The following is a 12,012-nucleotide window of genomic DNA, read 5'->3' as shown; positions in this document are numbered from 1 at the left end:
CTTCTAAATCTGACTGAAAGCATGTGAGAGAAAACTAGGTCTCACAGTATGAGAGTGATGAGTTTCCTCAATCAGTATTTCATTTTTAGCAGAACTTCCTCTATGACTAGGACAATTAAAGTAGAAGTCCTTAAAAAAAAAAAAAAAAAAAAAGCAATACACAGATTCATTTTTCCTAGGCAGTCAGCAGCCTTTCAGAAAGATTTCTCATCCTGCAGCATACTTCATGCTGATGCAGTGCAGCTCCTGGGATGTCCTGCAGGCTCAGTGTTAAAGCCCCATTTGTCAAGGGTTCTTCTCATGGCCTTGCTGTGAGTTTCTCCAGATACAAAGCTGTCTCCAGATTTCCAGATTCACAGCGTATCTCATGTACTCAAAAAGAAATAGGTTAAGGATTCTTTAGTCCAAAGTCTTCACCTCTGTTCTTGCAGGGGAACAAAGGTGGCAGCTGTGTTAACAGAGACCCACAGCAGCTCTGGAAACAGCTGGAAGAACGTGGCTTTGTCTCCTTGCTCTTAATTTCACTGTAATTAATCTTCAGTTCCCGCTTGCCTCATGAACAGCCCTGAACACAGGAGTGCACACAAGGCTTTGGTGTGGTATTAAGCCTTGAAGTGAACCTGCAAGCTTTCCCTGTCCCTGCAGGACTGGGATGTTCTTTCTCAAGAATAGCACCAAGAAGCAGCAGAGGACAAAATGACCCCAAAGGAGTCTTAAAACATGACTAACAGCACGCCAGTACTTGTCACCCCGAGGCAGCACTGCCCTCTGCTCCACGCCCTGAACCCAAGCACAGCACTCTCCCTGCTCCTTTCTGAGGGAGATACTGGCACCTACTGGAGACCAGATTACATCCAGGCTGAGGTGACTGGGATAAAGGCAAGTATTCTTGTACGTGAAAAACGAGCAGATTTTGAGAAGGGATGGATTGTCTTGCTGCAGGGGCAGCCCTAGGAAGTGACCTCGGGGTGGCCTTCCAGGCTGGCTCCTGTCCAGAGAAACACTTGTGTAAACTCTTCCCTTTGAAAGGCTGCTGCTGTTTGAAGCTCTGCTTACAGGGGCTTTGGTCAGGATGGGCTCCTGGTGAAATCCCCCAATATAAAAAGTGCTGGTTACATTTGTTTAGACAGAAATCCTCCTCTGGAGACCTGCTGAGAATGTAAAGCAGCAGGATGTCATCCTGCCCCCATTTACAGTGCCTGAGTGCGAGAGCAGGGATTGAAATACAGCTCAGCTGCCTAGTAACAGAACTCAAAAGAGCAGCTTCAGAGTTTATCAGTCTCACATCATCACACCACTTCTCAACAAACTGAATTAGCAAACTATTTATGCAAATTAAAACTTACAAATATTAACATACAAAGGAAGCTACTGCAGCAAGATGCTGCACAGGAGAAAAATCTGACTCTAGACCAGGCTTTGTCCTCGTTTGGGGCTGCACAACATGGCCATCCCTCTGTGGAAACCAGGCTGGATGTGTGGCTGCTTGCTTGGGCTGTTGGATCTGGAGGAATCACCCAACTCCAGACCCTCAGCAGTAAAGGGATGTCCCTGCCTGGTGAAGTTTATTTGAAGGACCTCTAAATATTCAAGAAATAACAACAGTCTCTTACTTCACATCACCTCTACCAGGCAAGACCTGTTGCAGGACTGCTGAAGCCTGATGGGAAAGCTCATCCAAGGGGGAAGAGCATCATGGCTCCAGGACACTTTTGCAGGTTTCCCCAGGGCAGCTCCAGGCTCAGGCTGGACATGTGGAGATCCGAGATCCTGAACTGCTGACACTCCCTCTGAAGTGGGGTTATGCCAGCTGACTTCCCAAGACAGCACTCAATGATGCCTTCCTTTCAGAGCAGAGGTATGAAATGTTTATTGTAGGAAATTTTATGTGCCCCAGATAGCGGGCACCTTACAGCCAAGTGTTCTCTGGCTGCATCCTTCTGTTGCCATGATACAACACTCGTGGTATTTCTTGAAGTGCTCAGCTTCCCAGGAGAGCCGTAACACTCACAGCAACATTATATTTTTATTATTACAAAAGATTTCTTCAGCAAACTGCTGTCTGTCACCTCTATGTATCAAACATGGAAACAGCAAACAAACCCATCTAACATTGCAGGTTATTATTTAGTGTCTCAGCTGGTGATTCAGGTAAGTAAAACTATTGTCTTTCTCCCCATCCATTCATTTCCTTGACTCTTTCCCAAGCAAAGCCCAAAGAAGTCACAGATTGGAAGCAGCAGCTCCCAGCCCCACTGCTCACTGTGCCAGCTCCAGCAAGAAGAGCTAACCATCATGTTACCCATTCAGGGTACTCCCACATCCTTAAATTCCAAATGCTCCTCACACACCGAGTTTTGCTACCTGGCTTTTAACAGTCTCATGAGCGAAGAGTTTTAGGGCACACTCTCCATACAGTCATATTAATACTTTGTGTTAACAAAATAAACATCTGCTCCTCCCCCGCTGTCAGCCGATGCCAGAGGAGACGCTCACACTCATGCAGTCACTGAGGTCCAAAAAACCAAAAAAAATCATAAAGTCTAAACAGACCTGCTGTGCTTCTTCAGGGATGATTCTGAGGCATCGGATGCATTGTGCTGGGAACAATGACAAACGCAGCGTGGTGTTGCCAGAGGCAGGCAGTCTATACGTTGGATTTGGGGGCGGAGTTGAGGGGGATCTCCCGGAGCTCGATCCTCATGCACAGGTACTCCCCGATGGCCGCCATCAGCGCCGTGCACACGATGTGCACCAGCCACCACGTCAGCGTCGAGGGGAAGCGCGAGTTGTAGATCCAGCAGCCCAGGAGGTGGAAGAAGTGAACGGTGACGGTGAAATCCAGGCACTGCTTCCCTCGGCGGATGAAGTACAGCAAGCCCAGAGCACTGCAGAGTGAAGGCAACAGATTAATGAACTCCACCAGACCTATGGGAAAGGTGCTGCAGCAAGAGCTATCAGCAGTTGTCAGTGCTCATTATGTAGTGGGTTTAAAACTACTTCAAACATTTTAAGAATAGGTTGTTTCTGACCTCTCTCCTGGCTGCTGCAGCAAGACTTACAGGCTTACAGCTTTTCAATTACATGGTGGCAGGAAAATGAGATTTTAGTGCAGAAAATAGTTTATAAATTCCTGCCTATCTCCTCTAGTAATCTCTGTGCAGTGGCAAAATACATTAGTGTTTATAGATCAGTGTTTGCTGAGATCCATTAATTCTAAATTTTAGTAAAATCTCCCACAAAAGCAAGTCTCATTCCCAGCAGGGAAACTGAGGCAGTGAAGTGAAATGACTTTTCCAGGTTCTAGAAAGCCAAGTCAGCAGCTCCCAACTGCACTTGGCAAACATGCTTAAGAAGGCACAGGGATTTTGGGAGGTGTTTGGAGAGAGGCAGTACACCACACTGAATTCTTTTACAGCTTAATGGTACAAAAGGACAAGATGCAGGTGCTCCAGCTAGCTGCAGACTTACCAGGTGAGTGCATTGAGGATGAAAGCCATCATGGAGAGCCTCCCCGGCGGGGTTGAGAAGCCTAAAATCTACATGGGACTATTAGTAGGAACCCGCGGCACAAATCGCAGCCCGAGGGGCACAGCCCTGCATGGATCAGGATCTACAGGAGCAGCTGGACATGTCTGTCTGTCTGTCTGGGGGCACCTACGGGAAAGGTCTGGTTCTGTGCTGAGGGGAACCACTAAACTGGGGGTGGAGGCCGTGTGTCCATACTGGGGTTATTTCTAGGGGGTAGGGGAGCTCTTTATACCGGCAGTACCTGTACAGGGTGTCTCTATAAGGGGGTATCACCTACAGAGCGAGGTGCTCTCTCTCCACAGGGGCACCACCTGTACAGGGTGTCTGTCTCTATATGGGGGCTACCACCCGCCATACACCGCAGTGCTGTCTGTACCCCGGGGTACACCTATTCAGAGGGACGGCTTTACCTGCATACTGGTAAAGCCAGACACTAGACAGCAGGTCTGTGTGCTGGGGGCTGCTACCCGGGCAGCACACCGGGTGCTGCCTGGCGGGGCTGTCCCCGGCCCCGGCAATGCCCACACGGCAGCGGCTCTGTCTGCCCAGCGAGCCCCCCGCGCCAGGGCCTGTGCCCACGGCGCCGTCCCGGGGCGCGCCCTCACCTCGTCGCTGAACACCTGTTGGAGGGAGGGCCCGGTGCTGCCCAGGGTGCCGAGGAGGGCGAGCCAGAGCCCGAGGGAGCTGTAGTATCCCGCCTGCAGCAGCACCATCTGCGCCACGATCAGCGCGGGGTCCCACACGTAGCTGCGGAACTGCGCCGCCATCGCCCGCCCGCCGCCCGCGACGGAAGCGCCCCGAGCCGCGCCACAGCGCCCCCTGGCGCGGCGGAGGACCCGCTGCCGCCCCGAGCCGCGCCCGCGGCCCGGCCCCGCTCGCTCCGGTCCCGATCACGATCCCGATCCCGATCCCGATCCCGATCCCGATCCTGATCCCGATCCCGATCCCGATCCCGATCCTGATCCTGATCCCGATCCCGATCCCGATCCTGATCCCGATCCCGATCCCGATCCCGATCCTGATCCTGATCCCGATCACGATCACGATCACGATCCCGATCCCGATCCTGATCCCGATCACGATCACGATCCCGATCCCGATCCCGGCCCCGCTCGCTCCGATCCCGATCCCGATCCCGATCCCGATCCCGGCCCCGCTCGCTCCGATCCCGATCCCGATCCCGATCCTGATCCCAGCCCCGCTCGCTCCGATCCCGATCCCGACCTTATCCCGGCCCCGCTCGCTCCGATCCTGATCCCGATCCCGATCCCGATCCCGATCCCGATCCCAGCCCCGCTCGCTCCGATCCCGATCTTATCCCGGCCCCGCTCGCTCCGATCCCGATCCCGATCCCGATCCCGATCCCGATCCCGATCCCGGCCCCGCTTGCTCCGATCCCGATCCCGATCCCGATCCTGATCCCAGCCCTGCTCGCTCCGATCCTGATCCCGATCCCGATCCTGATCCCGGCACCGCTCGCTCCGATCCCGATCCCGATCCCAATCTTATCCTGGCCCCTCTCGCTCCGATCCCGATCCCGATCCTGGCCCCGCTTGGTCCGATCCTGATCCCGATCCCGGCTCCGCTCGATCCCGATCCCGATCTTATCTCGGCCCCGCTCGCTCCGATCCTGATCCTGATCCCGATCCCGGCTCCGCTTGATCCTGATCCCGATCCCGGCCCCGCTCGATCTGATCCCGATCCCGATCTGGATCCTGATCCCAATCCCGGCCCCGTTCGATCCCGATCCCGGCCCCACTTGGTCCGATCCCGATCCCGATCCCGATCCCGGCCCCTCTTGCTCCGATCCCGATCCTGATCCCTTTCCCGGCTCTGCTCGATCCCGATCCCGATCCCGGCCCTGCTTGCTCCGATCCCGATCCCGATCCTGGCCCTGCTCGATCCGATCCCGATTCTGATCCCAGCCCCGCTCGATCCGATCCCGATTCTGATCCTGATCCCGATCCCAATCCCAGCCCCGCTCGATCCGATCCCGAACCCGATCCCGACACCGCTCGATCCGATCCCAATCCTGATCCCGATCCCGACCCTGCTCGATCCTGATCTCGACCCCAACCTCTCTGGTGTCCCCAACCCCACTCAGTCCCGATCTCGATCCCGATCCCTATCCCTATCCCAACCCTGCTCGATCCCGACCCCGGCGCTGTCCCCGACTCGCAGTGCGACCCCGGCCCGGCCGCGCTCCGTGCCCGTGTCCAGCCCCAGCTCCCTCCCGTGCCTGCCAAGGGCGCCCCCGCCCCGTCCTGCCCTGCCTCGGGTCCTTCAGGAACTTCCACAAAAGTCATTACAAAGAAGCAGAGTCCCCCGTGCTCCCCCGTAGCCCTGCTGCCATCAGCTCTTGGCTGCGGCGGCTCGGTTTGGTGGCCTCGGTGAGCCGCGGTGTTTGCTCGGCTGCAGGTATGAGAATTGTCACTGTGTGAACAGTGAAATTCCCAGGGCTGTGTGGGGCAGCAGAGGATTTTGGAGATAAGGCTTCCCCAGCTGCTGTCCCTGCCCATCTGCACTGGTGTCAGTGTGTTCAGTAACTTGGCTGAGCAGCCCTTGCTAAAGACACAAATACCAACCATACAAGAAATTATTGTCCCCGGGTATTTCCTTTCATTTCCAGGCCAGTTCCTGTAGGGGCTGAGGCTCCTGGCAGCTGCTGCCCAGCTGTGTTCATTTTAGATTTAGGCCATCGGGTACCAGGATGTTGTTCTGAGTCCTGGTGTGCCCTGGCAGCACCTTTCCTTTACAGGGCTGGGTTGACTTCTTTTGGGAGGTTTCTTCTGATTTGTGCTGATTTCTTCATGAAATGGCCAGGTGCCAGACACCCCCATGCTCCACTGTACTCTTTCTATGAGCAGCTCTTGGCTGCTGGGGCTTGTTGTGAGCTGTCCTGCTTGCTTGGCTTCAGGTATAAGAATTGTCACTGACTTAATAGCGAAATCCCCAAGGCTGTGTCGACAACGGAGCATTTTGGAGATAAAATCTTTGCTGGAAAAAGAAGAGGAGGCACCCCCGGGCTGTTTCGGTCGATGGGGAGTTGCCACAAGAGTCGATTTCACCTGGAAAAGAAGAGAAGACATAAAGAGGGGAATCCAGGTTCTGAGGGAGGTGGTAGGCTCACATTAGCCGTGGGTGTGGAATATGGTGGCTATGGGAACACAGATTATGATCTCTGACAGGCTCTCGTGACGTTTTTTCCATGCCTCTTATGGGAAGTTCCCTATGCAGCTCTGCTGTATGTTTTCCTTTCCTCATTCTGTGAATTTCTGTGCTGAGCCAGGTTTGACACATTTTGTTCCCTCTTCCCGGAGCATCTCCTAGGAAAGATTGTGCAAGGCAGAAGCACATGTCTGGTGGACATGGGCCACTATTGCTGGGTTTTCACTTAGGCCTTTGGAGAATTTATCTTTGCAGGAGCTCCAGCCTTAGCCAGTGCAGAAATGAACAGGGGAAAATCCCAGCTTTGTCGGGGCTGTCTGCTGCCAGCACATCGCTGAGCATAAATTGTGACACTCAACACTTCCTCTCTTAATTTTTAGTAGAAATTGGTTTCCTTTCCTGAAATCTGCCATGATTGGCTTTCAGAGATAGGCAAGCCATGGCTTAGATATTAATTCTCACTTACCTCTTTCTTGTATAGTTCCTCATAGGACTAACTTTGCCAAAAAAAATTTGTCAGTTTAGACAAAGCTAACTAAAACTTCAAGCTAGTGTAAGGTAAGACTGTTGGTATCATTGCTGGGTATCTTTCCCCAGACAAATATCTGACTTATCCAAAAGTCCATGGTATACACGATACAAGCAGGTGTTTTGGGAGGTGTTGAATTGTGTTGGAATTTGAGGCTCCTCCCTGCTCGGTTGCTGCCCTTGTGACTGCAGGTATGGGATGGCCAGAGCAGCAGCTGGGCCTGAGGTGGGGTTTGGGGGTCCCTCCTGCCCTGGACAGGCAGAGTACCCACATGGACACGGGGAAGTGCTGTGCTGCAAAGACATTTTGCTGTGGTTCAGCTGCAGCCCAGTTTGTGAACTTGTTTCCTGTCTGACTTTGTGACAGCATTTTTCATGGTCGTGTTTGTTCGTTCCTGCTCCTGATTTGGCTCTCTCTCCTCTCCAGGCTGCTCCAGCATAGGGGAGGGAAGCATGTGTCCTTCTCCTGGAAAAGAAGGTGTTCTCCCTATGGGCTACCTTGTCCCCCCACTCCTGCTCTGTGGAATAAGGTTTAAAGTGGACCTGGAAAACACACAGTATTGGAGAATGAAACAGCTTTCTTAATTTCTCTTTTCTTCCCCTTTAGTTAAAAAAAAAAAAAAAAGTTGGAGACAGCTGTGAAGGAAATGTGTTAAAGAGGAAAAGGATGTTGAAACACAGAGACCATGATTTCTAGGGTGCCACAGTGGGTGCTGCTCGCCTGACTTCTGGTTAGAACGTCCTTTTCAACCAATGCCTGTTGTGTGTGTGCCACCTGCGTGTTGTGAAGAGCAGCAGGTGGAAGAAGCAGGCGATACGCCCAGGACACAGCTGATGACTTGAGGGCGTACCCAGATCACATGAAACTATTGTGGTCACTTCTTTATCAGGAGTGTAGAAAAAGAGTTCCCTATTTAGCCACAGATTCTTTACATAAAAAATAGCTAGGAGCGTACTGTTTTCCTCCCCAGGAATCACTGCCTAAAACAGGAAGCTGTTTATTTAGGTGGTCTGTATTTTACCAGCTGGTGTACAAAGGGTGGTGCTGTCTGAATGACCTTTGCTGGAGTTCATTTCCCTCTTGACTGGAAGGTAGGAGTTGTGCTAAGGTCACCTTTGCTAGAGGGACAGCAAGGCTAAGAGCACACATTTCCAGAATAATTCAACATTAAGTGGCTCAAACCATGGGATGAGAGTTTTCATTCACTCCTCTTCCTCCACCCACGTGGTGTGCAGCTGTGTTTTTCCAAAGAGTTCTGTGTACTGAATGGATTTTGGAAGTTGGGATTTTTTAAAACTCTACTTAAGGTTTCCTTTTGCTTGATAATCCTGCTCTAACCTATTTTTTAAAAACTTGCTGTAGGAACTGGGCTGAGCTTGACTAGAGAATCACTTTTCCTGATTAGTGCAACAGAATTTATGATCAAGTTGTTTAAAGGGCCTTGTGTGTGGTCTTCTCAAGACTATCTAGACATTTCTTGATGTGCCATGTAAAAGTGAGATTCCCTTCACACTCCAAATGTGTTGTATTTGGACACTCCATTCCACTTCCAGCAGTTTGTGTTGTGTTGGTAACTGACAGCAGTTTATTTTGATTTTCAACATGAGGGTTAGGTAATCCTTCACCGTTAAGCACTAGGTTAGGAACAATGGTGGCCAGCCTGTGTTATTTCTCTGCCAGCTGTAATTTTTATATGGAGAATGCAACTGGCACACCTTGAATGTGAGAATTCATTGCCCAGAACAAATGTGTTTCTCAACATTAATTTTATTTTGCTTCTGCCTCTCTCCTTTGTGGTGAAGTTTCAGGAAAGCACATCTCAGTGGTGCATTTTTGCTCTCCGGGCCCATTTGTCTTGTTGCTCTAAGTGTCATATACCCACAGATTTTCTGCATTATTCCAGAGAGTAGAATGTCAGAGGAGAATGTCTTGAAAGGAAACGCTTGAATGGTAAAATGAAGGCAGCTTTGAGACCATGAGTTTAGAATCATATTATGATTTTTATGACTGCATTTCCTCTTATTCTCTTGAGATACAGTCACAGAATGTTTCTGTGTGTGTGAGGAAGTGAGGTGGATGTACACAATGCACTTTAAAGTTACAGGAACTTGTTCTCAAGGTTGAAAAGTACATTAGGGTTTAGTTTAATTTTCTCTTCTGTTTCCAGAAGCCCAAGATCAGTTTGCCTGAAGGATTGTGCATGCAGGTGTGAGATGGATGTACAATGTCTGTGGTCCCTGGGCCAGATTGACTCCTCTCCATCCTATCACAGCAGAACTTCCCTGCAAGGGAAAACACTGTCCTGTGCAATGCAAGGTGATTTTTTTTGGTGGAAAGGGTATGTGTTGAGGGATATGATTACCAGGAACTCAGCATATTGTGCTTGTTTGGAGAGGAAGTTAACAGGTGAGAGAGCAGTATTTTGTAGCCACAATACAGAAAGCTGGTTTTGAAAGGATCTTTGTGGTGGCTGCTTTACCTGGAAGGACATGTAGAGAGGTCATGGCCACATGCACACAAATACCAGTGGCATTTAGAGGGTTTAGGGGCATGGAGTACTTCTGGCCACCTTGTGCTGCTGAGGCTGTGTCCTGTCTGGCAGATGCCATGGTATGGACCTCTCTACACATTTGACCCAATCTGTGTGCTCTTGTTCCTCACCATCTACTGCTCCCCATCTCTCCTGAGTGTCCAGAGCTGGAGATTTATGGAAGCTGGGCTCCCTGGCTGCACCAGCAGTGATTTTTATCAGTTCCTCTGTGTGACGAAGTAAGGGTAATAAGGAAGGGTAGTAACCCAGCTCACAGCACAAATCCCTCCCTCATGGCCTTGGATGCTGAGGTGAGCTAAAGGGTTAGTGACACATGTCCCGAGCAGAGCAGGTCAGCAAACTCCCCCACAGCCTGTTCCAGGTTGGTTCCTACCATAGCCCACATGTGTGCTGCCTTCAGATCTGAAGTATTTTTTTAAGCCCTGAGCAGTGCTCCTTGTCACTTCAAATTATGCCAACAGGCTCCACAGCCAGATCAGCACGGATCCCTCCTGCCTGTGGACATGTGCCTAGGCACAGTCCTAGCAAACATTGAGGACACGTCTAGATCTCACTTCACACCCTCTGCAGCTGTTTATTCCCAAAGGAACAGGCAGTTGGGAAAGCTGCTTCACCTTCGGGATCTTTTTGGTTGGAGGTGGGACAGGGGGAAGGCTACAAGTTCTCTCCGGTAACTTTGTAGTGCTGGAGGAGGCTGAGAACCAGACCGAGAGGAGCTGGCATTCATTCCTGGCAGGTGGGATCATGGCACATATGCTTTGCTATGCATTGCTTCCCTGCTAAGAAAATATTTTTTTGTCTACAAACTAGAACCCAAGTGCAAATTGATGTGGCTGCAGCATGAGCACGGGGCTGTAGTATTATGGTGTTGCAGGTGCCCCTCGGGTCAAGGGGCCGAAATAGATATTGTCAAGCAAATTCTTATAGCCAAGCAAAGTTATTAATGTGAGAAGAGAAACGGAAATAGTTAAACTGTGCTGTTGGGTTCCCCCCTCGCGCTTCTTTATCAGTGTGGGTTTTTGCGCTTGCCGCTTCCACAGAAGACTGAGGGAGCGGTTTCGTGTTCCATCCCCGACGAGAGCCGTGATGCAACACCCCGCCGGATAACCGCGGCGGCGACACGCTGCCAGGGACAGGATTTTCTGTAAATGCGAGATTGTCACTTGTGGAATGCTGCAAAAGCGCATGCTGTGTGCCCGCTCCCCCCACTTTCTCTTTTCCTCTTTCTTACCCCCGCTTTCCCTTCCCTTTTTTCCTTTTCCCCCCTTTTCACTTCTTCCCCCCCACTTTCGCTTTCCTTCCCCTTTGTCACTTCTCCCTCCCCTTTCTCATCCTTTTCCTCCTTTCGTTTTCTCCTGACCCCTTTCTCACTTCCTTTTCCCCCTTCCCTCGCTTTTCTCCCCCCTCCCCATTTCTCCCCGCCGCTCTCTTTCCCTCTCTCCCCTTTCCCTTTCTCCTTTCCGCCCGCTCCCCCGTAACGCAGTGACCGTGGCCGCCGGCAGTGCGGGGGTCCCGGCCGTGCACAGGGGGTCGCGGGCCGTGTCCCGCGGTGTCCCGGCGCGGTGTCTCGGCTGTCAGCCGCACGGCGTGCCCCGGGGCCGGTGCCGGGGCGGCTCTCACCCCGGTGCCGGTGCCGGTGCGGGGCGGCTCGCACCCTCGGTGCCGGTGCGGTGCGGCTCTCACCCCGGTGCCGGGGCGGTGCGGCTCTCACCCCGGTGCCGGGGCAGTGCCGGTGCGGGGCATGGCGGCTCTCACCCCGGTGCCGGGGCGGTGCGGGGCGGCTCGCACCCTCGGTGCCGGTGAGGGGCGGTGCGGGGCGGGGCGGGGCGGCTCGCAGCCCGGTGCCGGGGCGGTGCGGCTCTCACCCCGGTGCCGGTGCCGGTGCGGTGCGGCTCTCACCCCGGTGCCGGGGCGGTGCCGGTGCGGGGCTTGGCGGCTCGCACCCCGGTGCCGGGGCGGTGCGGCTCTCACCCCGGTGCCGGGGCGGTGCGGCTCTCACCCCGGTGCCGGTGCGGGGCGTGGCGGCTCTCACCCCGGTGCCGGGGCGGTGCGGCTCTCACCCCGGTGCCGGGGCGGTGCGGTGCGGCTCTCACCCCGGTGCCGGTGCGGGGCGTGGCGGCTCGAAGCGCCGGTGCCGGGGCGGTGCGGCTCTCACCCCGGTGCCGGGGCGGTGCGGCTCTCACCCCGGTGCCGGTGCGGGGCGGTGCGGCTCTCACCCCGGTGCCGGGGCGGG

At 53.2% G+C, this 12,012-nt stretch overlaps 1 protein-coding gene across 1 annotated transcript; it reads right to left on the bottom strand.

Annotated features, from left to right (window-relative positions):
* Positions 1–1,845: 1,845 nt before the first annotated feature.
* SYS1 (SYS1 golgi trafficking protein) lies at positions 1,846–4,318 on the bottom strand. The gene is made up of 3 exons (XM_021527907.2): positions 4,137–4,318; positions 3,472–3,539; positions 1,846–2,888 (listed from the first exon to the last, which is right to left on the bottom strand). The coding sequence occupies exons 1-3, from the start codon at positions 4,296–4,298 to the stop codon at positions 2,648–2,650; spliced, it is 471 nt and encodes a 156-aa protein (XP_021383582.1). The 5' UTR covers positions 4,299–4,318; the 3' UTR covers positions 1,846–2,647.
* Positions 4,319–12,012: the final 7,694 nt, after the last annotated feature.

Source organism: Lonchura striata, chromosome 17 (assembly GCF_046129695.1).
Source record: "Lonchura striata isolate bLonStr1 chromosome 17, bLonStr1.mat, whole genome shotgun sequence".
NCBI classification, from domain to species: domain Eukaryota; kingdom Metazoa; phylum Chordata; class Aves; order Passeriformes; family Estrildidae; genus Lonchura; species Lonchura striata.
Note: the sequence above shows the minus strand (reverse complement) of the source record. Positions and strands in the feature narration are given on the sequence as shown.

What these genes read in the sequence shown, in the direction of transcription:
- SYS1 (XM_021527907.2), bottom strand. Translation starts at nt 4,298, where the DNA reads ATGGCGGCGCAGTTCCGCAGCTACGTGTGGGACCCCGCGCTGATCGTG. An exon ending in AACAGGTGTTCAGCGACGAG is followed by an intron (nt 3,540 to 4,136) that starts GTGAGGGCGCGC and finishes AGTCCCATGTAG; the next exon opens with ATTTTAGGCTTCTCAACCCC. An exon ending in ATCCTCAATGCACTCACCTG is followed by an intron (nt 2,889 to 3,471) that starts GTAAGTCTGCAG and finishes TTCACTCTGCAG; the next exon opens with TGCTCTGGGCTTGCTGTACT.